The 26,451-nt window shown below is 45.0% G+C and overlaps 1 protein-coding gene across 7 annotated transcripts in view; it reads right to left on the bottom strand.

The window, feature by feature from the left end:
* Positions 1-26,451, bottom strand: part of LOC113458963 (CXXC-type zinc finger protein 4) — a 184,918-nt gene that overhangs the window by 70,800 nt on the left and 87,667 nt on the right. For 5 of the 7 annotated variants that reach the window (XM_074541090.1, XM_074541091.1, XM_074541089.1 and 2 more), the window contains one exon: positions 290-26,248. In XM_074541090.1, the coding sequence (XP_074397191.1) occupies positions 24,865-26,070 (1,206 nt within the window). In that variant the 5' untranslated portion in view covers positions 26,071-26,248 and the 3' untranslated portion in view covers positions 290-24,864. Of the gene's footprint in view, positions 1-289; positions 26,249-26,451 lie in introns of those variants that run through there. The other 2 variants (XM_074541093.1, XR_012580404.1) reach the window with 2 other exon arrangements.

Genomic DNA, 26,451 nt, shown 5'->3' with positions numbered 1-26,451 from the left:
CAATTAAAGGAAAAAAAACCTATTTCCCTTCCCCCTCTTTCCCAGCCCTAAGCCCTGGAAGTTTGTTTTATTTTTAAGAAGGACTGTTTCTTACTGTTAATGAAATCAACTTGAGAATAAGGTTTTGCTGTTGGTATTTCCAAGTCCAGTGCTGACAGCATTTGTGGAGATAGTTACAGAGACCTGGTTAAATCAAGTCAAGGTTTGCACCTTTATTTCTTCTTTTTTGTTATGTGTGGTTTTGGGCTTTTTTCTTAAAAAAGAGGAAAGAAGTGATACCAGGAAACACTTCAACCAGTTCCAATCCAAGTTTATTAGCCTGTAAAAGTCTGTTTCCACACAGTAATCATAATAAATGAATGAATGTTTATGGAGCGTAGCATAAAAATATATGGAGTCAGCCATAGGTTGGAGTTTATGATTGCTCACAAAAATTAATCAGCAGATCACATGGCATTGCATCAGAAAGGCAAATCAGTCCTAGGAATGCAAACAATCAGGATAAAAAGGCAAAACAAGTAAGAACAGAGTATCAAAAAGCAATAATTAATTCACAGTTCCTAATGTGGTGACAGATTTTGCTAGATCAGGTTATTTCCAACAAAAGGTTGAAAACCAGTTGTAATAATTTTGCATTAGTCTCGGTCAGCGTATCAGCTGCTCAAATTCACTATCAATCTCCAGGTAGGACCATTAAAATGTAGGCATGTAAGAAGAGACTAGGTATCCTCAACAGCCCAGCTCCTTCTCCTGCAGCCTGGTGGCCACCAACTCTCACAGCTATAAATCAAAAGCTAATGTGAGACAAGTGGGTTGAGATGTTCTAGTCCCTGTCTGGACATGTAAAAACCTTCTCTCATCTTAAAAACCTTCAGCATGCTATAGGCTGCTCAGTTCTGGGGAAGTTCACCTCTCTGCTGGTCATAGCAAGCCTGACCCCCTGCATGGGAAGGGTGTTGCACCCCTGCCATAAACCTGTGTGTGTCCCACGTACCAGAGAGGGGCGGTGGGAACATCCCCCATGGCTCCTGTCTGCCTTAGTGCTGATGTTCTCTAGGATTGTGACCAATTGCCAGGCTGAGCTATGGACTCTGCTCACCAGCTACATTCAATGCAGAGAAACCCCTGTTAGGAGATTTGAGAAAGCACCAGGAGTTTCTGACATAGACTAACCCTTCTGTCTTTTCCCAAAGGAAGATGTCTAGCCAAAAAGAGATGTATTTCTTCTAATGCTTTGGCCTTTCCTGAAGCAGTGCAGAGGGTTAGTCTTATTAATTCCATAAAGAGAGCAGACTTAAAAGAGCAAGAGAAGAAAGGTGGTTTCTTCTCAAATGTAGGATGCTTATACATGTCATAAACCAAGCTGGGGAGAATGGCACCGAATAATTAATTCAGTCTCTGGCTGACATCATGACACCTGCACATCCTTCTACCAGAATTCTGAGTTATTTTCTATCAGAGATCCTTGACTCTGCAAGTCAAGGCCCTGTATAGGCCAATCAAGCCACTACCACAGCATCTTCTGTTATAGGGAAGTCATATTACACGAAGAAGCACCTTCAGAGTTGGTTGGGAAATTAACCCATTAAGGCTGACTTCTAAAACTTGTTTTTCAGGAATGGGTGGTAGCATGACAAATTCTTCCTGATTATTACATTACTAATAATGTGACAATCCTTTAATATCATCTGAGAACTTAGAAGAGCCGAGAAAATCCTCCAGAACATCACAGTTTCTTTAGGCAATCTAGATTTTTGTCTTGCAAGAATAACATTTTGCTACCTGCATTTCCTTTATTCTGCCTGCCTTGGGCAAAATGGCTCTGCTGAAGCACCCAGCAACCCAGCTGAGTGTATCCACCCTAAAAACCAAACAGTAAACCAAGACAAACCTACAGGGGGAGCACATCCTGCAGCACTTCGTCTTTCTTTCCTCAGATAGATACAGTGGTTTCAAAGATCATTGTATGTTCTGCAATTATTACTGAGAAGAAGAATAATTTCTTTCCTTTATAGATTTTGGGGCCATCTATCCATGCTCAGTGCACACTGGTAACTGAGTAGATCCTTACAGTGAAGTAAGATCAAACTTATGACCAAGCCTCCTATACAATATCCTCAATTTCCACAAGCTATCTGGTAAACCCCATGGGAACATGGGGAAGACTGGAGCCTCCCAGAAGGCACACTGCCCTGTATCACTAGACTGTTCATAATTTCAGACTTGTTCCTTGGAAATATATAAGAGAGCATTGACATGGCTAGTAGCAAAACCAAATTGAGCTCAACACAGCCTAGAAAAACTGAGTTTCCACACAAAAGGGTATTTTCCTTTCTTTAATAGGCTCAGTAATTAGTTTGTCAGCTTTGGCTTTGAAGAATTACCTGCTTCTTGACTGGGTTTTTACTTTTAGTTGCTTAGTTTTGTTGTTGTTTTGGGGTATTTTGGTTTTTTAATTAAAAAATAAAAGCTATAAAAAACTAGAGGTAGTTTTAAACTGCAAGGTTCATATCTGGGGCAAGTATTTCTTCAGAGCTGAGGGACGTTTTTCATTCAGACCAGTATAAAACAATACTTGAGGGGAAAAAATGTTGAAAGAGAAAGCATTAAAAGAATAGGAACTCAGAGACCTCTTCCTGCTTCCAAATCGACCGTCTCATGAAATGAGTGTATTTCCTCCCTATGAATTCTATATTTAATCCAGAGAGATCACTGAGTATGCCTGAGCAACCTGGCAGCCCTTTTCCTCCTCTTCAAACGGACCTCAAGATTCACTCTTGTCTAATGAGCGGTCTACGTCTCCCAAGAACATCTATCCTTATGGATTTCGATGACAGCAGACAGGATCAGTGGAAAATCCACTTCTGTTCCTTTTTCTTTTGTTGCTTTCTTGAAAAAACAAAAGGATACACCAAGGCTCCCCCTGGAAAATCAGCTGGCATTGAAAGCATCTCACAGACTAAAGGACCTACCTCGTTTTTCAAACTCGTTCAAAATTCTGTTTTGGCACCTAAGAGCCGACTTTCTGTTGATTAAAGGAATATTCGCAGAAAAATGACGTTTCAAATTTCACCAAAACCAGATGATGTGCTTGTCACAAACCTTCCCACCTATCTGAAGTTGCTTCAATGCTGGCAAGTAGTATGGGGAAACAAAATGTCAAGAGTAAAACATTTCTTTAGCTATGTATTTGAGTTTTGAGACAGGTAGAGAGCTGAACTTTGAACTGAGAAGCAATAAAACAGAAAGGAAGATAATGTTGTCATTCTCTCACAAACCATATTTGTAATTCCAAGTATTTCAACAGCAATGGGCTGATCTACCCTCAGGATTACTGTTTGTTGCAAGAGCTACAGATGAGATTTCACCTTTGCATGCTTCTCCATACAAAGCTAACTGCTAATTTATCACACCACCCTCACTACTCCACTCTTTTTATACAACACAGGTCTGCACTAATGGGTTTAAGGCTTTCTGTAATCAGCTTTGCTCTTACTTCACTAACCTTTCAAAGCCTCAAAATCTCCAAGTAACATTCCTAGTTGAAGAAAAGGCAGTATTTTTTTCCTGCTATTTTAAAAAATCCAGAGTACGATGTTACCTTCAGTTATACAACTTATGGGGTTTCCATCAATTGCCAATTGAGAAGGAATAAGCTCTGTGGCTATTGTACCATCACTTCATAAGCATTCATTCCCACACGCAAGACTGAGGTCAGCATTTGGACCTTCTCGCTCATTTTGAGGGTTCTTTTGTAAAAGAGGTTTTCTTTGTTTAAGATCCCACAAACAGGACCTGTTTATGGAAAAAGAGAGATATTTTGAATACTAAAGTCCTTTATTCAACAACACAGAAATATCACAAAAAACAACTTTACTGGGCAAATTGAATGTTTTTATACAGTTTTGTACATGCCCCATAAGTGATTATTTTTTCATAAATACACTGTTTTCCAAAACTGTTTTTTTCCATAATTGCACAAGCATACATACACCTTACACAAATATCTATTAGAAAATTTAATAGATAACTGCACAGTTCAGAAATAGGAGAACACTGTGAAAGGAGTACATTTCTGTGGCCCATGTTTCTGAAAATACCCTCCTAGTTCCCTGCAATTGTGAAAATGGAGTACTTTCTAACATAGGAGCTGTCTTTTGTTCACTAAGAATACAGTAGAGCTCAGCGTGAAACTGCCAAATTTAATAAAAACAAAATCTGAAACATTTAGCTGTTACATGAGAACCCACTGTTTGATATCACTATGCATCTAACCATGATCAAAGACCCACTACTGCTTTTTGCTGAATGCATTCGACCCTGAATGGTATGTTCATTTAACTACTTTCTTTCTTCATTATTTGATTACAGATATAGCCCGTTTAAAGACTTTACATTCTTCAACATTAATTGTAGGACTTACATACCAGGGGGTCTGTACAAAAGGGAGTATTTTCCCTCATAGGGAGGGTCTGTTATTAATTGACAGAATGGGTACGTGTGCCTCCCTTTCAAGCTTACCATTTTTCAAAAGTTTATCTGGGGTATGCCAAAAATGCTTCCACTAGGCTTAGCACTCACTCACACCTAGAAGACAGAGTTCTACTATTTTTTTTTTTGCCCACACCTTTTTTTTTTTTTTTACTTTTCACTGTGAGAATGAAGAATGGAGAAGAATACAAATTTTCATACTGAAAAACAGTATTGGACCTTGTGAAAAGCACAAATTTGGTAATTAGAACTTGACAATAATCTGACTGACAAATATGTATATAAATGGGGAGGGGTGGGGAGAGACAGGCCAGAAAATGGATTTCCTTCTTCAAACATCACTAATTAAAATGCTCTATGCACACTACATCATATTAAATACTGTTTCAGCAGAATCTAAAAACCTGATGGTGCAAAGCAACAACCTCTGAAATGAAAACCGTAAGGGTAAACAAAGAAAAATCACCTCTGGTTCATTTTCAATAATTAACAGGTATGCTTGTTTGTGTGTTTAACAATTTTGGATTGACATGTAAAACACCAGAATTACAATTTACAGATACAGCAGTTCTTTAAAACAAAACAACAAAACAAAAAAAAAGGAACCACAAGACATGCAACATTAGGGTATTAGACAGTAAGTACATTGCTATGAGTATCTTTGTACACCTAATGTATCCTGAACTTAACTTTGCCTCTGCTTCTGTAAGAGCAATGAGAGTTTTCCAAAGAGCAAGGCAACCTTACCAGCCAGATGTGCAAATAAGGCTTCAGTTTGTAAGTCAATCAGCACTTTGGTAGAGAAGACCTTGCAGAGCTCATATTGGTCTAATGATCAGTAACAGAGGCCCCTAACCAAAAAGTTTCCAACACAAAAAAATCCATACACAGCTGCCCTACAAACAAGACACAGAGCTCACTGAATGGGCATTGGATGAGTATACAACTGAGGATCTCACAAACTGTAAGAGGGACACCATGATAGAATCATTTTAAGCGTGACATTCCTCCTCCGAAGCCCTGTATGTGGCATCGTGCGACGCAAGGGCACAGACACATGCACTGACCCTGAGCTGAGGATGCAGGTGTAAGCCCAGCCCAACTGTGCCCTCCAGTTACCCTGGGTCACCCACGCTCTGCCCGGTCCTGCTGATGCACACATGTGACTTCAGGAGGTTTCTCTGCCTCCATCCCCTGGTCTTCACTTTCTGGGCTGTTCCTGACACCTGCCAGCCCTCACTTGCCAAAGCTGGCATCTTCCCCACCTGCACAGTCCCATTGGAGCATTCCTAACCCATCCCTCATGCTTCATCAAGTAAGTGTGACCAGGGGCCAAAGGCTGAAGTACTTAGCAAAACCCCGAAGAAAGTGCTGAAACAGTAGGAGATTTACATGTGCTGTGCAACATTAATTGGTTATTACCATGCCCAGCACCTTGTTTGTGAAACTACTGGTAGGCCTATCTTGTATAAAATTATAAATCTATCAGATACATGGCACAACAGCATTCACTTACTTTGGTGGCATGGCCTTCTCACTCCAGAGTGGTATGACAAAGCCAAGTGATAAAAAGTGATGATCGACTGATAGTAAGTATCCCTAAGTAAAGAATTCTCCTTATTTTTTATGGCAGGTCAGCTATATCCCTCTGTGTGCTGCCTTTCCATGGAGTAGACATTTCTTCCATACAGCTAGAACAGGAAGAAGAATGGCAAAGCATTTTTTAAGGGCTTAAGGGACCAGTCATTCAGCAAAGCCGAGATCAGTGGACCAAGAAATATGTGGGGAGAAGTGGTCTTTTTTTTAAAGCACAAAAAAAAAAAATCTTTTTTATACCGCAAAAATATCCAGGCTCTCAATGAGCAAAAGTGCAAGTGAGACCTAAACCAGTCCAACTGTCCAAACTCACTTAACTGTGAAGAGCTCCACCAGAACCAAAAATATGGCATTCCACTTTATAAAATATTTACTCCATTGACTGAAAGTGTTACATAAGATCTTGTAGGTGAAGGGTAATTAAACTGAGTCATCATTTTTCCTAAGGTCCCATACTCTGGTTTGTATCCTAGAACAATCTTTATTTAAATTACTAGTTTTGCACATTTGCCTATGCTGGGCACAGTGAAAAATGAGCCAGACACCAGACAGCATTTTTTGAGAGATACCCCTCTGTAAAGCTCCTTTGGAAGCAATGCAAGTGCACAAACCACTATTCTAATATAGTGCTTGAAAGATTAATTTTAAGTGTTACGTCTTCCCCTCTCACAACACCACAACAGAAGGTAATTGCTAGATGCATCACAATCTTTTATCTTGGAAAACTTGGCATCAAGTCTCTATGGAAGGATGCATGGTAAAACAGTGCTGCTGTTGCTGCTGCTGCTGCTAAACAACTAGCAAAATAATAGTTAAAGCTAGAATTTATTGCTCCGGATTCAATTTGCAGAACCACACTGTTGTGTACAAACCGTTTATCTCCATTGATGCTCAGACATGATTGTCTCCTTGTGTCTAAACACACAAAATACAAGCGGCTATCTGTACAGTTTACAGTACTGAAACACATATATTTGAAAATGAAGTATAGATATGTTACTTTTCAAAGATACATGACTTTATAGCAGGGGTTTACCCAAACTTTTTTTTTTTACAGCCACTTTAAAAATAGACAACAACTTCACTAGTATAGCTAAGTTACATCAAAGAAAGAATCGGTGTACTGAATGTGAAGAAGCTGGCCAATTCCCCAGGCTCACAGGTTTTTGTCTTTTGCTTTTGAGGAAACCCCTATACATAAATGAAAATAGTATCTGAGTATATTCTTCAATGGTGGACTAAGCAGTTTCTTAAAACAAGACTTTAGCTTTCCATTCACTTCGGACTGCCTCGAAAATAAGATACACTACTGCTTAAAAGAACCATCGGAATGCTTCAGCGCTGGGAACAGGTGTTCTCTAAAAAAAAAGCAAGAAAACAAGTTAAGCTTTCTTTTGTGGCATTGGCATACTTGAGTTCTAGTTGTTCTTTTCCTTTACATTTTAGGCATACTTTCAGTTATCTAGGAACAACACGATGCCTCCCATTGCTTGACAATTAATAGAAACATCCTTCTCCAAACACACACCATTTTAGGATCACACGCAATACATTGTACTCAGTATGTAACACACCTAACACGCTGACTTCTCCTTAGTTTGTTAACAAGGTAGTCATGAAAATGCAAACATTTCTAGAAAAAATATCTGGAAAGCAGACAATACTTGTAGAATGACACAGGGTTGTACAATGGTTCCTGCCTTGAGCAGCATACTGGGCACACAGTCATGGCTCGGTAGGTTTTGGGTTAAACAGACGCTTTGGCAAGACCATGCTCGAGACAGGGGAGTAGCAAAGGCCCTGCTCTGTCACTCAGAAAGTGTGCTGTGTCTGCAGACACCTCAGGAGGAGAGGTTGGCATTTTGAAACCTCACCTGGTCCCACATTTAGGTGGCAATGCAGAAAGAACTGAAAACACATCCATGACTTCATTCCAGTGAGGGAATCACTGTGCTGATTTAGGGGTGCTGCCCAGACCGCCCTTGCCCTTTCTTTCACACATGTGCAGGACCTTGGCTTACACAGAAACAGTCCTGTGTAAAGAGAGCTACTGCCCCCCTCCTTCCCCCACCTGCTGCACCCTGAAAATGATACCCACTTGCACCCAGGTGCCTCCATACACATTTGAGTAGCAGCAAATTCCCTTCACAGCTTTGAAGTACAACCTACATGAGAGGCTGAAGGGACTGAGCCTGCAAGGGCTGCGTCACTTTTGTGAGGAACTTCTCATCCTCAATTTCCTTCAGTCAAAAGATGATGAAAGCACCCTTGAACCCATGCATCTGGACCCACATCTCTTTCCTCCAGAATAAATGCCCTGTACAGGGAGGGGAGAGTGACACTAACCCTAACATGACACTCTGTCAGTCTGTCCCAGCTTACAAGTATTTGTTTCATTAAGAACTACCCACAAAACAGTAGTGTTACATCTGAAAAAAAAATCTCCTAAAAGCAAAGCTCTTGAAATTTCCAAATGAATATTTGTAACAAAGAAGTTCTCATGGATGTCGCTGGTGCACATTTAAGTACACGTCTCTTTTTGAAAGAGCTCTTTTTTTTGTTTCAGGGAAGACCTTTTTAATGTTTGCCTAGTTTTTCCATAAAAATCCAACAGACCATGGATCCTGCAGTGTGCATGAGCATTGTACTTAGTGTCAAAATATTACTTTCTGAATTCCAGGGAACTACTCATTAGTATGGTATGTATTTTTTGTTGAATAATTAGCCAAGTTTAAGATAAACAGGCTCAAGCAGTACACAGCTTCTCTTTTTGCAAAAGCCATATGAAAGGGGCTGTTATTGTTATGTTTATTGCTTCAGCACTTGGAAATACCAGAGATCAAAATAATTCTGCTGTATTATCAGAACTCTGACCTGTTGTCAATTCAATATCCACTCCCCCTCCACAAATGTTACACTTCAATAAATCATCTGAAAATTAACTTCCAAGGACAGTGAGCTGATGTGTTGAATACAACCACCTTGACTAATGTGAGTTCTCTTTGTGTTGATGGTGCAAAAGTAGGAATTGCTCATATCCATCTTTACCGGTCCCTGCTCTGCCCGTTTATGTGAGGTGAGCATGAGCACAAGTAGTGACAGAGCACGGCAGCCCTCGCACCCAGGCACGCTGAGGAGAGCTAATGCAATTTCTAGACCATCCACAGCAGTCTGTGTGGGCTGTAAGATGGCTGCTGAGAGCGAGGTTTACAGATTTATAATTTATAAAGAGCTTGGCTGCAGAAGAGGCTGGAGTTTGGAATGGCAGGAAACAATCATATAACTAAATTGACCTCAAAAGAACAGTCAAACATGCAAACATATTAAACTCAATACATTGTCTTCACTTGAAAACTAAATGTAATATTCTGCTGTGGGTCCATCTGCCTGAAGACAAAACCACAGCTAGACAGAGAGATTTAAAGACATAGTGACTGAGACGGCTTTTATTTATTTTCTAGACACATCAGGTTGAGTTACTGTCAGACGTTGTCATATCAGCTGGAAATAAAGGTGTAATGTCTGATTAAAAGGTCATTCAGACCTTTAAATGCACAGAACAGTATTTTTGAAGGGCAAGGCTGTGGTTTAATATGTGTGCTTTTGAAAAACTGCAAGATAAGGAATTTTTGCATCAGTATACCAAGTTCTAATTAAAGAAATACAAGAAATACATTTACAATTAAATATCCATTGTGCTAACTACCAATTTGGGAATGAATTACTAATCCATCCTTAAAAAAAAAAAAAAAAAAAAAAAAGAAAAGAAATCTTTTAAAATTGAACAGCTATATCAAGTTAAATGTTAAATCCTAACCAGTACATGCAATGAAATCCATACATTTCACCACTCCAAGGGTCAAGGTTATTTGCAGACAAAGAAAGGCCCTTCAGCCCATTTAGAGGTTCAGCACACCAACACAAAAGTTTAAGTGTAATGACCATCTACTGCTTGGCTGTATAAACCCAGCACTCCCAGCTGGGGAATCAAACTCTCAATGAGATTACAGTGCATTTCTGGATCTCTGTGCTGCCGGTGGGGAATGGTTATCCTGAGTGACAGGAAAGACAGATCCCCCTGGAAACCTGGGGAGGGGTGGTGAGGAGCAGAGCCAGAGCTGATCAGCGCAGCTTTGCTGTAGAAGCCTTCACTGCTCGTGCCGGTGCAAATGCTGACAAACGGCAGCCTTGCTCTCAGGAGGATGCTCAGAAACCTGCAGCCCTGGCTTCTCCTTGCAGGTAATGCCTTAAAGCATGGCACTGGAGAGGATTTATCCCTACACAAACCCGGGATGAAATGTCCTCCACACTTTCAACCTTTCCATTCTGCTCCCTATGAGCCAGCTTTCACTGCAGAAGTAGTAGCTCGAATATTTGAAATCAGAAGATCTAATTATTGCCTAGAAAAATGAGTTTCATATAGGGAACCAAGCATGCCACATTTTTGGAGAAAAGAGGTAAAAAAAGGCAACCGAAACCAACAGAAAATCTCCTCAATTAACTAGAAAAATGATACCAATGTATCTGTCTGGGTGCTCCACAGGGAAATGTAAAAGCAGACCCTGGCTGTACACAACACATAAAAAACGGCATGCTGGCAGGGGCTGTAAATTCCTCACCAAAGTCTGTTTCAACACTTGCATTTTCACAGCAATAGCACTCAGTAAAGAATGATGCCTCCCACTGCCCTCTGGGGTGACCGACTGAAGGAGGCATGGGATGCCAGACAGCAGGATTTGCTCACCCAAGGCCCGCCTGCTTGCCCAGCCCAGCCCTTGGTGAGCTCAAGCCTACCCCACCTGCCAGAGAATCCTCTCTCCTCGGCTCTCTGAGTCTCACACTCACCTGAAAAGTGTGATACAGATACAAGGAATCAGGAAAGTTGGCTGCACCTGCTTGGAATGCTGCTGCTGCTGCTGCTACGGTGCAGGAAAAATTCAGAGCTATCCAACCAAGACTCACTGTAAGTCACCTTTATTACTATTTTCTACAAGGCTAGGGAATCATTTGAGGTGAACCACATTCAGAAATAAAATAGAATAATAAAATATATCAGAGCACTACATGATTATGACCTAATACTTTACCAATGTTAAAAGATATTGCATTATGTAAGAATCCTTTGATGTCTGATCCATGAGCAAAAATCCTGCTCTCATTCAAGTAAACTCATAGGTTGGCTACAGCAAATTATTAGCCAGATGTGGCACTCCTTACTCCTCTTGAGGAGCCTTGGAAGCAATCCAGCTCAACAGAGGGTCTTTGGGAAGTCTACAGCAACTGAGCTATGTCCAACACAATCTTGGCTACCTGGTGGTCTTTACAGAGACCTATCCAACCACAGAAATACACAGCACGTTAATGAATCAGAAATTCACATGGCAAATGACATGAAACCGGTGGATTTCCCAAAGCAGCAGGACTAGCAACACAGGGAAAAGTGAGCTTACCAAGATCTGCAGATAACACAACATGAGCTTCTCAAGTTGGAGTGCAATCCCTCCTTGAAGTGCCTTGCACAAGAGGAGCAGTTTGGCCTGGTAAGTTATATACACCTATATTAACGTATATGTGTGTCTGTGTATATCTCAATATATCTACATATATTGAGAAAGAGATATATGGTCAGATATAGAGAAATCTGGTGCTCTATGGTGGCCAAAACAATTCAGCTAAAAAGTCCTGGCCGCTGCATGAAATATAATTTGAATCAATCAGCAGCCTGGCCCAGCAAACACTGACCACCACTGGCCATAAACCAGTGCCTGTATGCTTTCCTTACACTGTGTGAATGCAGGCTATGCACCTCATCAGTCTCACAGAGCCCACATGACTGCCAGCAGGAAAGCAAACTGGCCTTTACTTCATGTCACACCTTGTATTTCTAGTGCCACAAGCTAATTCAGGTGTCCGATGGTCACCCTGGAAATGACATCGGCATTGCTCATACATAAACAATACAGACTCTGGTGTAAATTCAAAACTTGCTTTCCATCCCCAGTTTCCCTCTCTGGAAAGACCCTTCCCCACACAAGAGCTGGGCTCAGGGCACTCAGGGCAGTCCTGAGACTTTACAGGCACAGTCTCATTGCTGGAATGACAGTCACAGTCTTTCACTGTGATGGGCTAAAGCCTAGCAGAGGGATGTGGTCTCCTGACCTGCAGAGCACCCTAAGATCACAGAATTATTTGGGTCAGAAGAGCCCTTATAGATCACCTCCAACTCACCTGCCATGGGCAGGGACACCACTCACTGCACCAGGTTTCTCAGATCCCCATCCAACTCAGCTTTGAACACTGGCAGGGATGAGGCACCCACAGCTTCCCTGGACAGCCTGTTCCAGTACCTCACCACCCTCAGCATAAGATGTTTCTTCCTAATATGTATCTAAACCTACCTTCCTTCAGTCTAAAGCCATTTCTCCTTTTCCCACCACTACACGCCCCTGTAGAAAGTCCCTTTCCAGTTTTCTTGAAGGCTCCCTCTCGGTACTGGGAAGATAACCATCTCCTGAACCACAGAGCATCAGCATCTCCTGACACACAGGAAGGCAGGTGGAAGATGCCATCTGTCCTGCACCAGCCTGTTTGCCACTGGCAAATGCAGTCTGGACAGCATCTCCACTCCTTACTTGCCTAAATGCTAAGCCACCCTGAGAGGAAAGCAGCCTTTCAAAGTATCTGCAGCACACTTTGTTCCGCTCATAAATATACATTACCTACAGCAATGACTTTGGGGAAAACCTCATGACTCTCAGATTCAGCTCACACAGTCTCCTTGAATGTTTTTCTTCAGGCAAGGAGGCTTAGGGGCAAGAAACTAGTGTGTGAACTGCATCCCCTGGAAATGCTGAAGGAAAAAGCAGAACCCAGCGTGTGGCACGTTTCTCCCAGCTGCTGCACTGCCTGTCCTGGAGGCATGCCAGGGACCCACCACGCTGACCCAGCACCGAGGGGCCAGCTGTGGCTGCAGGAGGAGGATGCGTGGATGAGGCTTTGGCACACGTGCACACCAGCTGGCACAGGGGAGCTCCGTGCAAAAACAGCCCTCACACTCCTGGCATCCTCCCACCCAGCCACAGGCCCATGGGAGGGATGTGCTGACCCAGCTCTGGACGAGGTGTGAAACAGTCCACGAAACTGCTGCTCCCCACAGCTGCCAAAATCCCTGGCTGCCCACCAACGCTGTGCTCCTGCTTGCTGCATGGGTTATCAGGCAGTAACAGATGTCCTCTAATAACAAGCTTATTATTGGACTTAGCAGATAAAAAGGGACATGTATGCTGGGTCAGAAGTTTGGTGGGGAGCTTTTTTCCACAGCCCACCTTAAAACATCTCTCCCCATACCTGAACTACAAGCCTGTCTCCCTTCATACCAAGGATGAGATTTAACATTCATTTTAAAAGTCAGCTTTATTTGCTCCGAGAGGACACGCATTTGCGTGCTGGCAGTTATTTTTCCACTTGCACTGCATATCTCTCAGGCTGTATTTGAGACAAACCAGATTTAGAACATACCAGATTAGGAAAACTCATTTGACTTTCTCTGCCGCCAGCTTCACCGAGTGAAAAGTAAACCTTTGCTACAGGACATTGCAAGTAGAAATTTTTAAAATGTACTCCTAAGTCAGGGTCATGGTTTGAAAACCCAGCTCTTCTCAAATAGCTCAGAGGTAACCTCAGGAGATTTCAGTGGAGTCAGCTGGGGAATAAAGCATTTGTGCCAATGGCCACAGAGACCTGCCACTGTACAGCCAGATCCTGCCACTTGGACTTGACATCAGCAGCAGGCCATAGCTCCCCAGCCAAATCAATAGGATTAGTCAGAGAAGTAATGTGTTTCTCCATGGAAGAAAAAAGGAGCAAAGGTATCCATCATTTACATTCACTGCACACCAAAATTTATTTTATATATTAACCTTTTTTTTCACTATATAGATGAGATCAAATCTGGGGGAATAGGGTCCTGATCTGAAAAAATGTGTAATGCCATTGGGGAAAACAGATGGCAACCACAGATCAGAAATCGTAAGGAATCCGGACTAATGCTGTCAAAGCAAAAACAGCTCAGTCCCAGGAAATGTTAGTGATGGAGCCCCACTCTGTGCCAGCAAGCAGCACCTTCAGCTCCAAGGGGAGCAGCTCCCATGCTCCACCATGGGCCTCAGCACCCCCAGGGGCCAGCCCGAGTCACTAAAGCACTGCAGGGGAGAGCAGAGGGTACCCTCACATGGCACATGGATGCAGGCAGAGCCCTGGGAAGGAACACACCTCCTCTGTCCATCCCCTGCCAGGCTGGAGTAGCTGCCTGTGGACGCCTTCCAGCACTACCTCCCTTGTGCCAGCGCAGCCCTTTTGGCCAGCGAGCCGAGGGACGGAGCCAAGTCTCCACCTCTGCCGTCTCGCTCGCTCCCGAGGGGAACAGGCTTGGCCGCGGGCTTCCCCGAGCCTGGCATGCCGCAGGCGGGCTGGCAGCAGGGGCCAGAGGGCCGGAACTCCTCCAGTCACCTGTCACCTGTCACCCTGCCCTGGGCTCCAGATGGCCACGCTCCAGCTCCTCATGGCTTCCCACCAAAGAACTGTACCAGAGGTTTGGCTTTTCGAGCGAGGGTTAGGGTTAGACATCTCGCTGTCAAAGGGATTCACCTTTCCTTCCCTATTTCTACACCTCTCTCGAGCAGTTCATGCAGTTCATTCACTTTCTCAGCTAGCCCTGTACCTGAGGCTGGAGCTGCTAAGTCTGCTGGACTGCCTACTCAGTTTAGGTAACTATTTTGCCTTTTCCCATTTATTATTTGCATTCCAGCAGCATATGAAGGCCTCAGGCAAGGATGAGGGATCGTTTCTGCTGGTTCTGCCTGCCTGGCCTCTCAGCCAGTAGGTCTGGCCTGTCTCCTGCTTTTTCGGGGAAAGGCTCATATAAGCTTTAGGAGTGTTATTTCAGAGAGAAAGATGACACTAAGCAGGTCAGAAAAGATGTCATTCAGTGCTCTCATACTGACTGTGGGAATTAATATCAATAGGCAAATGCTTTATTAGCAGAAAGCTCTGTTACTGACAAAAGTTTTAGAGAGAAATTCTTGGATACAGGTTTGTTACCACCATGCAACATAAAACCCAAGACTCTACAATGCACAGGATACTAAAAATGATATATCCACACCAGTGCTCAGCTTCTGCTTTTGCCTAGGACTTGTCTGGTTACTTCTGCTGACTTCTCTGGCAGACATTATCAACTAGAAGTGTGCCTGCCTACTGCAATGGATGTACCATGTGCACACACCTCCCCCTCTCTCACACACACACTGCCATTCACCTTCTCCCTAATCAAATCTCTGTGAAGACCATCCATCAGCCCCTATCATTTATCCTTCCCACACACACAAGCTCACAAAACAGAATTATTCTTGTTAACATTCATTCCATTAATGAGAAATCCCTGCTGGTTCATCATCCAGTGGTACAAGTCTTTCCACTCACAGGCTGACATCTCTATCATCCTCCAAACTGCTGCCCTGGGGTACAGTAATCTCTTACAGACTGGTCTCCAAGCAGAGGAGAGGCACGTTTCTTAGTACCAAACCTAAATTTAAATCTCTTTCCCTTTGAGCTGCTGGGGCTTCAGTATCTTTTTCTCCTGCATGGAACCTAAAATCAGCTATGATGCCTCATTGGCTAGCTAACTGCTTCTGTCCTTTGGGATTTTTCATATGCTGTTGATAAAAGAGCCAGTGAAAAATATATCCATTAAATTCTTGGTCTCTGTTTGCTTATTTCTTTTTCTGCAAAGCTGCAAAAAAAAAAAAAAAAAAAAAGAAAAAAATGGAAGGAGAAATACAGAAATACATCACTCAAATGCAGCACTGAGCTGAGGGAGTATAACCGGCCAATGCCTAAGACCCATCACAGGTGCCAGTTTGGCTCTCTTGTAGCCAAGCATCAAGGTGAACACCATGCATTGTCTGACTCGATGCAGGAAGAGGAGCAGCAACACTCTCATACAACAGGTCACCACAATTCCTGACTGCTGAGGGAGACATTAATACATTGTAAATGGTTTTGAATCCCATTCTTTCCTGAGTGTGTCTTCTGAAATTTGCAAGGATGACAATTAAGACCCATCTCAGTAATTATTTTCATGACACTGTGACCTTCACTGGACTTTGACCTCCAATTTACTCTACATCACCTTCCAAGCAACCAGCCAAGCATTTCACCACCTCCCAGAGCTCAGATGAACTGGTGATGTAGAGGGAATGGGTTTTACATCATTACTAAGACGGTGTAACTGAGTCCTCCCTCACCCCCTGCCATGTGGGTCACACAACCCTTCCAAATGTATTTTTCTCCCGTTTTGTTTGCTTTAAAACTAAAAGTCTTTTTTTTACTAGTACTACTTGCTTTGGAGATCACATATTTAAAAATGTATATCCTTTGTATATTCCTTGCTTCTCCTTTTCTGCTTCCAGCATCTTTAATTACTCTCCCTCTGCACTCCTTGTAGCTTCTGCACGCACTGTGAGAGCTCTTCCACTCTCTTCCAAGCCTGTGACTGCCAAGGCTGCTGCACCCAATCTCCAATCTCCCATCACAGTTAGGATGTGTAGGACAGATGCCACTGAACTGCAGTTGTTGTGGGGTATTTTTTTCATGACAATGGGGCAATTTCTTTGGGTTAACATTGTGCCAGTCTGATACACTGTCAGGATGCTCCAGCTTTCCTAGGAAACACAGTACACACCACCAAGGAAATCTTTAAGACCTAGAAGTCCTCGTGCAAGAAATCATCATTTTCAGCCTCTCCTTTGCAACCTTCCCCTGTCTCTTTCACATCTGTTGGCTTTTCTGTGTGTATGCCTTTCTCATTTTCTTACCCCTTGAATAACTTGTTTGGAAGACAAGACTCTACCCATACCAAAAGTTCACCCTGATATTGAAATTTTCTCCACAAACTCCAGTCAATTTTTCAAAATTAATTTTAAAAATTAGTTTATGATATCCACAAGGACATGGGGAAATCCCTGCTTACCCTCATCAAGGTTCCCCTCAGCTCTGTGAAATCTTGGCCTTCCCCTGCAGAAGTTTTGGGAAGATGGTTACTGGTGAGCTCTTCAACTGCCTCACCTGAATACTAATTTATTACTCATGGCAGCAAATACACCTCATATTAGAGGTGTATACACACACTCTTCTTAGCAAGGGAAATGTCACTGCATCTTCAGCCCCACCACTGCACCCTTCAGTGCTCAGGCTGACCCATGGTAACTGAGTCACCCCTATGGAGGAGCAGGCACCCCCTCACTGAGGCTTCAGACATTATAACCAACCCTCAGCCACTATGGATTTCTCCTCTGTCTGAGCACACTGCAGCTCTTCTTTCCTTCTCCTCTGCCCTCATCTTAAGTGATATCCATCCTGAACTCCCTTGGATTTACCCCATTTTCTAGTATTTATTAAGTTCTTCTCTCCACCTCAAATTTTAATACTGCTTCTCCACCTCCTAAACCAGTGAATAATCTCTCTCATCTCTGTCTCAGATAGCTTTTTAGTCAAATATATAGAAAGATAACTTCTAGTCAAATGAAGTCTGATACCAGCTAGTGGGGATCCTACGTAGAAGTACAACAGACACCATGACCACAGCAGTGTAAGCAGAAAAGAATACTGTCCTGAGAAAAGAGAGTGCAAAGTTCTAAAATGCCCAACATTTCAGAGATTGAGATAAAGAGAAATACTGAGTAGAGAAAGGAAAAAATAAGATCCTATGGTGGGTATGGGAAAGGCACTTGATAAGTATGGTGCCTGACAAGAACACAGTATCCTGCATGACCCAGGCTGCCTTTATTCCTTTTATGTTCTCGTATCTCACTTGGCACTGCTGTCTGGTTAAAGAGGAAGGACCAGAGAAACTCTGGAAAACTGCAAAAGAATTAAACAGGCTTCACGCATACCTGGCTATGGATTTTTATAGTGTTAATTAAGAGGATGCCGAAGTGTTCCAGGGAGGAGAAAATATTCCCCATAATGTCTGAGAGTAGAAGTTAACAAGCCTGCTGGGATCTTTTTAGCCCCTGCAGAGCTAAGGCTTCAACATTATTAAATGGCTGTCGCATCTAAAGTACAGTGCAACATAACTCAACACACAACAGAAAGCACAGGATGTCGAAATGGGGGATGACTTTAGATTACACTGCAGAGTAATTCAATTTCAGGACAGGTGTTTGCATGTGACTGAACAAAATAAGACTGTGGAAAACAATTGAAGTACCCAAAAGAAGAGAGAAGGCAGACATGCAGTCAGGGCTCTCAAACAGCAGAAAAGGTGTCAAAGGAAGCTGCATGCTTCAAGACATCGTAGTTCAGTACAATCATCCAAGCAGATGAGCTATCAAAACCACAGGCACTACAGAAGCACAGAAATGCTTTCCCTGGATGGTGGCACTCCTCAGGAGACATGGTGTCTGCTGCCAGTTTTTAAGCACATAGTTGGTGGCTTAGGAATTATTAGCCACCAGTAACAAGGCAGCAGTAACACAAGTTACGTCCAAAAAGCTTATACCTATTCATGCAGCAGCCATTTCCCATTGCAACCAGTGATCAAAAGGATTATGCTGTATTTGATGAGTCTTTAAGGTGTACATTCTAGGTTTGCCTGCTTAGAATTATTTCACCAAGCCTAAACCTTAAAATATATGCATGTTAAAAGTTGGAAGACTACTAATTTTCTTTTTAACAATACAAATTTTTAGGGTATTTGGAAAAGACCTGTTCTTAGTCATTGCCAGACATAAATGCATGACACAGCACACGGAAATTAACATCAACTTTTTTTCAACTCTTTAGGGCACTTTTTTTTTTTTTTTTTACCCAAAAAGCAGTACCAGGATGTTGTTTTCTGACAAAAAATAAGTTTCTGTTCCTTTTCTTTCCCCAGTACCAAGGGATTGCTTGCTGACATCCTAACCCATTCTCCAAGTGAGCAAGGTCTTCCCTGACTTCAGTAAAGGTGTTAGCTGTGCATTTAGCAAACAGAATTGCATGGAAAGTGACCCCAAGATCCGATAATATAAACATACATGAATAAGCAGGCAAAAATTGAGACTGTTCCTTACTCTTGCCCACCCCTAATCAGTGGCACGAAGCACGACATTCACATATCTACCAACTTAAACAAAGCCTCCTTATATGAATCAGGCATGATGTGTATAGTCTACAACAATTTGTACAAACACAGAATTGGAAAAGATTTTCCAAACATCCTGTAGCTGGCATAGGATTCCAAGTCATGATGGTTTTATGTAGCTCTAACTGAAATATCTAGTTCAAAGTGACTGAGATGATTTGGAGGGAAAAAAAAAAAAAAACAAGAAGAAGAAAAAAGACACTTATTATGCTAATTACTGCTCAAAAAAATCCCAAACCACCCTCATTCATCATCTTTCTCATGACACATGTAGCTTGACCAGCCTAAACAGTGCATAGAGACTTCATTATATCCGCTTAAAAAAATAGATTAATCAGTCACAACACTGAAATCCAGAGTCTGGCACAGAATCTTGATGTTCCAAGTGTATAACCTATACTAGTACTTAGAAAACCATGCAAAGAACCACTGAGTGCAATCAAAATGCAGAACCACTGCAACCAGTTAACCTCTCTTACCATACAGACAATTTCACTAGCAAAAAATCATAGTTCAATGATTTAAAGCACACCATTTTCAATGCAAGTAGAAAGCAGTGTTTGTATGAAAGAAGCTGTTAAATCCCTGACTAGCCTACAATTTTGCAGAATTTCTTCAAATGCTGTTCAGTTCAGTACGAAATCTCACCAAGAGACTTTCTTAGGCAGGAGTAACTTCAGTTTTGTCCCCCCTTAACAACAGCATGCACAGTGTATCAAGCAGCCATTTATACTTGAAACTGAACAGTAATGTCATGGGGTTTGGGCACTTGCTCTGCTTTGCAAGTATCACACGAGGCAAGGGACACAACAACACATGAAACAGTAAACCAGGCACCATCCAACCACATTTCAGAGGAAATCACTTGCACCCAGTCATCTGCTAGAACTGCAAGAAGACTAAAAGTTTGTCTCCTCTGGGCTCTAAACATATTCCTCCACCCCATGACTCCCACCAACTGCAGCACATTCTTGCCCTGCAAGATGTAAATCTAAAGCAGAAGATTAACTCCCTGCAAAGAGATTTCTGAGCAACAGAAATCAGGGACTGGTGAGCAAAGATGTAGCTGCTCTGGTCTCTGCTGGAGGTGGCAGTAGGAGGCCTGGTGCTGCCCCAAGAACCTCCAGAGGTCAAACGAAAAACTCATCATAGAACGTATGTTTATCCCAGACATGCAGTATCTGAATGAAAGTGACAAAACCTCATGGCAAAATGTCCAAAAAAGATCAGATCTAGCCCTGCCTCTCACTTCCTCCCCTCCCTGCTCACACTGTCACAGCAGGATCATGCACCATGTTGGAAGCCTCAAGCACGAGCATCACAGTCACCCAGTGAGGGCTCTCTTGTGGTGCTAGCAGCCAGTTCCAGCACCAGGCACACTCCTCTAGGCTCAGGCCTGGGAACAGAAGAACAAGAGAACACTGGCAGAGCACCAGGGTCACAAACAAGGAGGAAAGAGGAGAAAAAACAGCTCTCAGGGCTGATCAGGGCTTTGCAGCCAACGCCAATGTAAATTGCGCTCGGGGCAGATGGCAGTTCTTGCTCCAGCTGTAAACGCCCGGGAACAAGGACTGCTTTTTTGCCCTTTTGCAAAGTGTTTAACACATGCACACAGGGAGCCTCGGCCAGATGGAGGGGCACGAGACAGCGGCGGGCAGGAGAGACAGCCTGTCATACAGCAGCCCTGCTGATGGTTGGGGATGAACAGCAACACGAGCTACAAGGTGGTCTTTCTTTCCACCTTCCAGTTAGCCCGCTGGATCGTGTTAGCCGCCTGCTTCTTATCAGACTTTACAGTTCCCCCTCACCACTGCTCAATTCCATCATGCCGTCACTTAACTTGTGCATGTAATTTAAAGCCAGATAGACAGCGGGGAAATTGCTTCCTCTGAGGCCCCTACTAATTGACCCCTATCCACAGAGCTCAGCAGTCTTCCCTTAACAGCGCTCGCACGCGCTACCGCAACACGAAGTGCAGGTTCGGAGGTTGCCAGCACAGCCTCTCTCCCCCGTGGCAATGCCATATGGTGTTAAGGCTTTCAGGATCAGACGCTGTTCCTGCTGAAATCAATCATCACAACCTATCCCTGGAGAAGGCCATCTCAAAATCCCACTGGCTTGAAGCACAGCTCAGCCAAGTGCCTTGGATTTGGAGGCTGGTATTGACTCAATCGGGTTGGTATGCAAACGCTCACTTTAATAGCACACATATCAATTAGCTGGGCTGCTACAAAGGGAGCGAGTGGTGCCCGCTACGATGACAGCATGCCTAAACAGCTGATATTTCACATTTGGCAGGAGCCTTCAGCCCCTGCCAACGCAAGTCAGCCTCTCTGCCTGAACTCACTGTCACGCTAATGAAAATGAGCACTGGGGCAACTGAGATTCACACACTGAATGGGGTTGGCTTAAAAGAAAGAAGGATGTGAACTACCACCAGGCACCTAATCTTCATAACCTGCAGCAGAAGTTACAGACATGTGCACCAATCAGAGGAAAATAAGTAGTCTCTATGGGTAAATAAAGATTATGTCTCTTTAAACCCATTGTAAATCTGAATGAACACAGAATATACATACACAAGCAGGCAGTGTGCAATGTGACGTCAATCTGATTTTTATAGATTTATTATTGCCGTACATAAAATTTCCTAGTAATAATAACATTCTATGAAAAATACTAGAGCATTGGGACACTTTTAATGTGATAACAGTACAAGAAAAGTAGGAAAAAATAATTCAAGTGTTTTAAAAAAAATGCTGGGCGAGAAGCATTCCATGAAAAATGCAAGGGTCAGGAACTGGAAAGCATTCACGTGATCTGTCTTCACTTCCACATACTATCTTTAAGAGTTATATTCTATGCCTTCATTGCACCAGTAGAAGAGATTTAAAGGAAAAAGAGAGAAATGGTTTCTGTGGGGTCAGCCAGTTCACAGTTTATTGGTATTTTTCTAATTTTCAATTTTTTTTAAACATGGTTCCACCCCCTGCTATAAATCACCCCTGCACTTTGCAGCCACTGTTGAGCACAATTCACGAATCACCTAAGTGTGTAGTGGAAGGTGAGCCCCTCAATCCTTGATGCATAGCCATGGCTGTGTACCAACCGAGGTGCCAGGGGACCATCCATGCAGAGTGATGGATTCCCCAGGAGCACAGGCCAAGAGTCACTCCTGGCACTCACTCTGCAGGAAGGCTGCCCTTGCCCAGCCCCAACACCAACACCACTGCTGCAGGGCCCTCATGGAGGCCCTGTCACGCTCCAACACCCTTCCAGCTGGTGGCCACACAGCCACTGCTGCTGCACCTGTGCTGTAGACAGCCCTTATGTCACTTTATTAATTTTAATTCTTTATAAAGAAGAAAGAAAGCATAAGGAAAACACCATGTAAATAAGTTATTCTTCCTCTCCTACTGACAAACCACACCTCTGTAAAGAAATTAGCCACATCCTGTGACAAAACTTTGTGATGGGCCATGACCTGCAGAGAAGTGATGCCTTACTGACATCTCCACAGCTGGAAAGAGAAACCTGTTTCCTTTGAGTCACATTACAGCAGCAGAGGAGCTTTTGTGTTTACGTATCTGATGGAGCACAAACAGGAGAGAGTAAGTGGGGTAAAGAGAGAATGAAGAAAAGAAGCGAAGGCAGGTGGTTATGAGAGCACACAAGTGGCTAATTAAACCATGGGTTTTACTAGTCACAGTGGTTAAACAATTTTAACGGGAGGCATTCTCATAGCACACCTGAAAAGTTTTTAACACCACCAAACACCTTTGTCAGGAGCAAGGAACTTCTGGAAAGGTGCTCAGAGATGCACACAAACCCATAGGAAGATCTGATAATGTACAAATGTGTTTCTTCCACAGATAGCTCACTTTCTGCACAAATCGATAAACCATCAGAACCTATCATTTATCACAAACATTAAATCCCAGCAGCACCCTGGTTTGCAAGCCTAATGAGGGAACTTGGAACACAAAGGCACTCTCAGTGCTGGGTAGTGTGGGGGGAATTCTCCATGCCTATGGTTCAGGGAGTCTCTTTTAGGCTACACTCAGCATTAACAGAACAGGTGTTAACTATCCTTTTTGCAAACTTGCTACTAAACCAAAGGCATATTATTGAGAAAAACAAGAGCTGAAAACCCAGTCTGGTTTCTATCCCTGGGAAGCCCATCCTGGTTTTTGTGTTAGCAATGCTGGGTCACCATTCACAAAAAAAAAAATAGCAGAAAGGATGCAGAGCTATGAATTAAACTTTCAGCAAGGACAGTTCACTCTTGCAAGAAGGAATTAGTTGCTTTGATGAGGCTGGTTAGGAAAGAGTTAATACTATCAGCCAAATGTCAGTGAACCCCTAAATGTTGCTTTTGTCCCATGGCAGTGTCAATACCAACACTATTATCTCAATTTATTTAACACAGAACAAATTAATTGGCTCTAAGTGTTGCTTTTTCCCTGAAATCCCTCATCCCATCTCTTCTTGGAGAGAGCTCCTGTGAGCAATGAGCAAGGGAATAAACCGCTATGCAAACACACACAGGCACACACACACACAGAGGGAAGTTACAATTTCTCACTTAGTTGCTGATTTCTGTGACTACAAATCTTGGTGTCACCCGCCACACACTACTCCTCTGTACTAAATCCATCATCCTCGACACATTCAGATGCATCCGAGATGTGTGTCAAACCAGCAACACTATAATTTTTATAATGACAAGGAATTAAGTATGATTACTAGTCTTTCCTCTCACTTGTTCCCTTCCCCTAACGATACCATCCAATTGCCATTTTCCTCACGGTTGTATATTTTGGTTCCCATTGTCTGTCGTACCCAATACAATAACCGAAATGTCTGCGACACGGGATCTGCCTGTCTCTGGTAGGTCTAGCAAATCTGAAAACCTGTTGTTACAGCTTTGGGGAACACAATACATTGTCACTTCCGAGGAAACGTTGTAAAAATAACCGTACATACAGTTCAGCCAGAAATCTCTTCAGTCATACCTGTGCTATTCTTCCATTGTGTTTAATACACCACGAGCAGGTTATTTCATAAAAGACATTGCCAAAGAGGTCACTTGGGTGTTTTCTCCTACTACTGGGCTCCGTGGCTCCGTGGCCAACGGGACACATTGCTACCAGCCAACCTGGAGAAGAACTTGCCATTGCTTTCCCTGAACTTCTGACAGTGAAAATCTGGTGTTCAGCTAAAACTTTCCCTTTCCCACCTCCCCGCTCCTACAAACCGCCCCGAATCGTCAAGATTGCCATTAATTAAAAAACGAAAGAAAAAAAAAAAAGAGAAAAATTTAAAAAAAAATAGGAAGAAAAAAAGGAACCAGAGAGCCAGCAGTCTTATGGGAACAGCACGGCAGGTAAACCAGGTTAGCATCGTTCCGTAACGGCCACGAGCTGGCGGGGCAGAGCCGGCGCCCCCCGGCCGTCCCTCCTCGGCCCGGGGCCGGGGGCCAGCGGCCGGCTCGGCGGGCGCCGCGGGAGGCGGCGTTTCTCTTCCCTGCGGGGCGGAGAGGGGCGGGCGGCAGGGCCGCGCCGCGGGGAGCCGCGCCCGCGGCGGGGGCTGCCTCAGAGCCTGAAGGAGGCCTCGGAGAAGGGATGCTGCATCTTGAAGCTAGACAAGAAGCACTGGAGGGGCGGGGGCAGGGGATTGAGGAGGGACGGCGGGAGGCTGGGGAAAAAGAAATCATCTCCTCTGACCTCTAACGAAGTGCCCGGTTTTTTCTTAAGCTCTTCACATTTCCTAAATTTGCAGATCTGGTGTCCCGTTTTGCGGTTCCTGCAACTGCTGCAGACTCCACAGTTGATGAGCCGCTTGCAGGGCACGCACACCCCGCAGCGTTTCCGCTTCTTCTTGGCGGGGTTGCCCGCCCCGGCCCCGGCCCCGCCGCCGGTGCCGCCGGCCCCCCCTCCACCTCCGCCACCACCGCCGCCGCCTCCGCCGGCCCCCGCGCCGGCGGCGGCGCCCAGGGCGGAGGCGGGCGAGGCCGAGGCGTGGCTCTGCGGGCAGTCCGCCAGGTTGGCGATCTGGAAGGCGCTGTCTGTGACGGCGGCCGAGGCCGCGGCGGGGGAGTGCAGGGCCGTCATGACGATGACCCCGGGGGGAAGGGAGAGGCCGCCCAGCGCCGGGATGGCCGAGAAGGTGCCGACGCGGTCGGGGAGGTTCATGATCTCGGCTTCGGCGGCGCCGCACTTGAGCTTGTTCATGCACTCACCGGCCAGCGGCCGGCAGTGCTCGGGGGCGAGGGTGGAGAGGAAGTTGCCGTTGGCCATGGGCAGGGCGGGCTGCTCGGCCGGCGGGCAGCCGGGCTTGCCCAGCCGCTGCGAGTCGCTCCGGTGGTGCATGCCGCCCCTGCCGGCGTGCAGCGAGGAGGCGGCGGCGGCGGCCGCGGAGGCGGCGGCGGCGGCGGCGGAGGAGGAGGAGGAGGGTTTCCTCGCGCCGCCCGCCGCGCCGCCGCCGCCGCCGCTGCCCCAGAGCATGGCGGTGGCGGCGGCGGCCGTGGCGGTGTCGCAGTTCCAGGGGGACATGCCGATGCGGGCGGCGGCGGCGGCGGCCGCGCTGGGGAAGATGGGGGTGGTGATGCGGGCGATCTTGGCCGCCTGGGGGAAGGCGCCGCCGTTGGTCTTGTAGAAGGTGGCGAAGGAGCGGTACCTCTCCATCTCCGAGTTGTAATCCACAAGGCTGTTGAGGGCCCCCTCGGGCAGGTGGCTGTCCTTGGGCAGCCCCGGCGCCTCGGGGTTGGGGCCGCTCTCCACGCACACGTTGGTGTTCATGGTGGCCGGGGCGGGGGGGCGGCGGGAAGGGACGGGACGGGGGGGACTGGGGGCCGGGGGGAGAGGGACGGGGCGGGGGGGGGGGTCGCTTAATCCTCCTCCTCCTCCGGACGCATCCCCGCGGTCGGTGCTCGGCCGGGCAGCCGTTCCTCCGGCATCCTCACGGGAGCTGCCGCAGCTGAAACACAAAAAGTCATTTCCGAGGGGGTGCGCGCGCGGGGGGCGCTGACGGCCGCCCACGGCCACCCCGGGGAGGGGGGAGCACACGCGGGTGGGGGACACACGTCTCGCCGTAGCCGCGGGCACAGCGCTCGCAGCGCCCGCCCGGGTGGAGCAAACCCGGTCCCGGGACAAGCTGGGGGGCGGGGGACACGACACTGG

Source organism: Zonotrichia albicollis, chromosome 5, assembly GCF_047830755.1.
Source record: "Zonotrichia albicollis isolate bZonAlb1 chromosome 5, bZonAlb1.hap1, whole genome shotgun sequence".
In the NCBI taxonomy this organism is placed as follows: Eukaryota; Metazoa; Chordata; class Aves; order Passeriformes; family Passerellidae; genus Zonotrichia; species Zonotrichia albicollis.
Note: the sequence above shows the minus strand (reverse complement) of the source record. Positions and strands in the feature narration are given on the sequence as shown.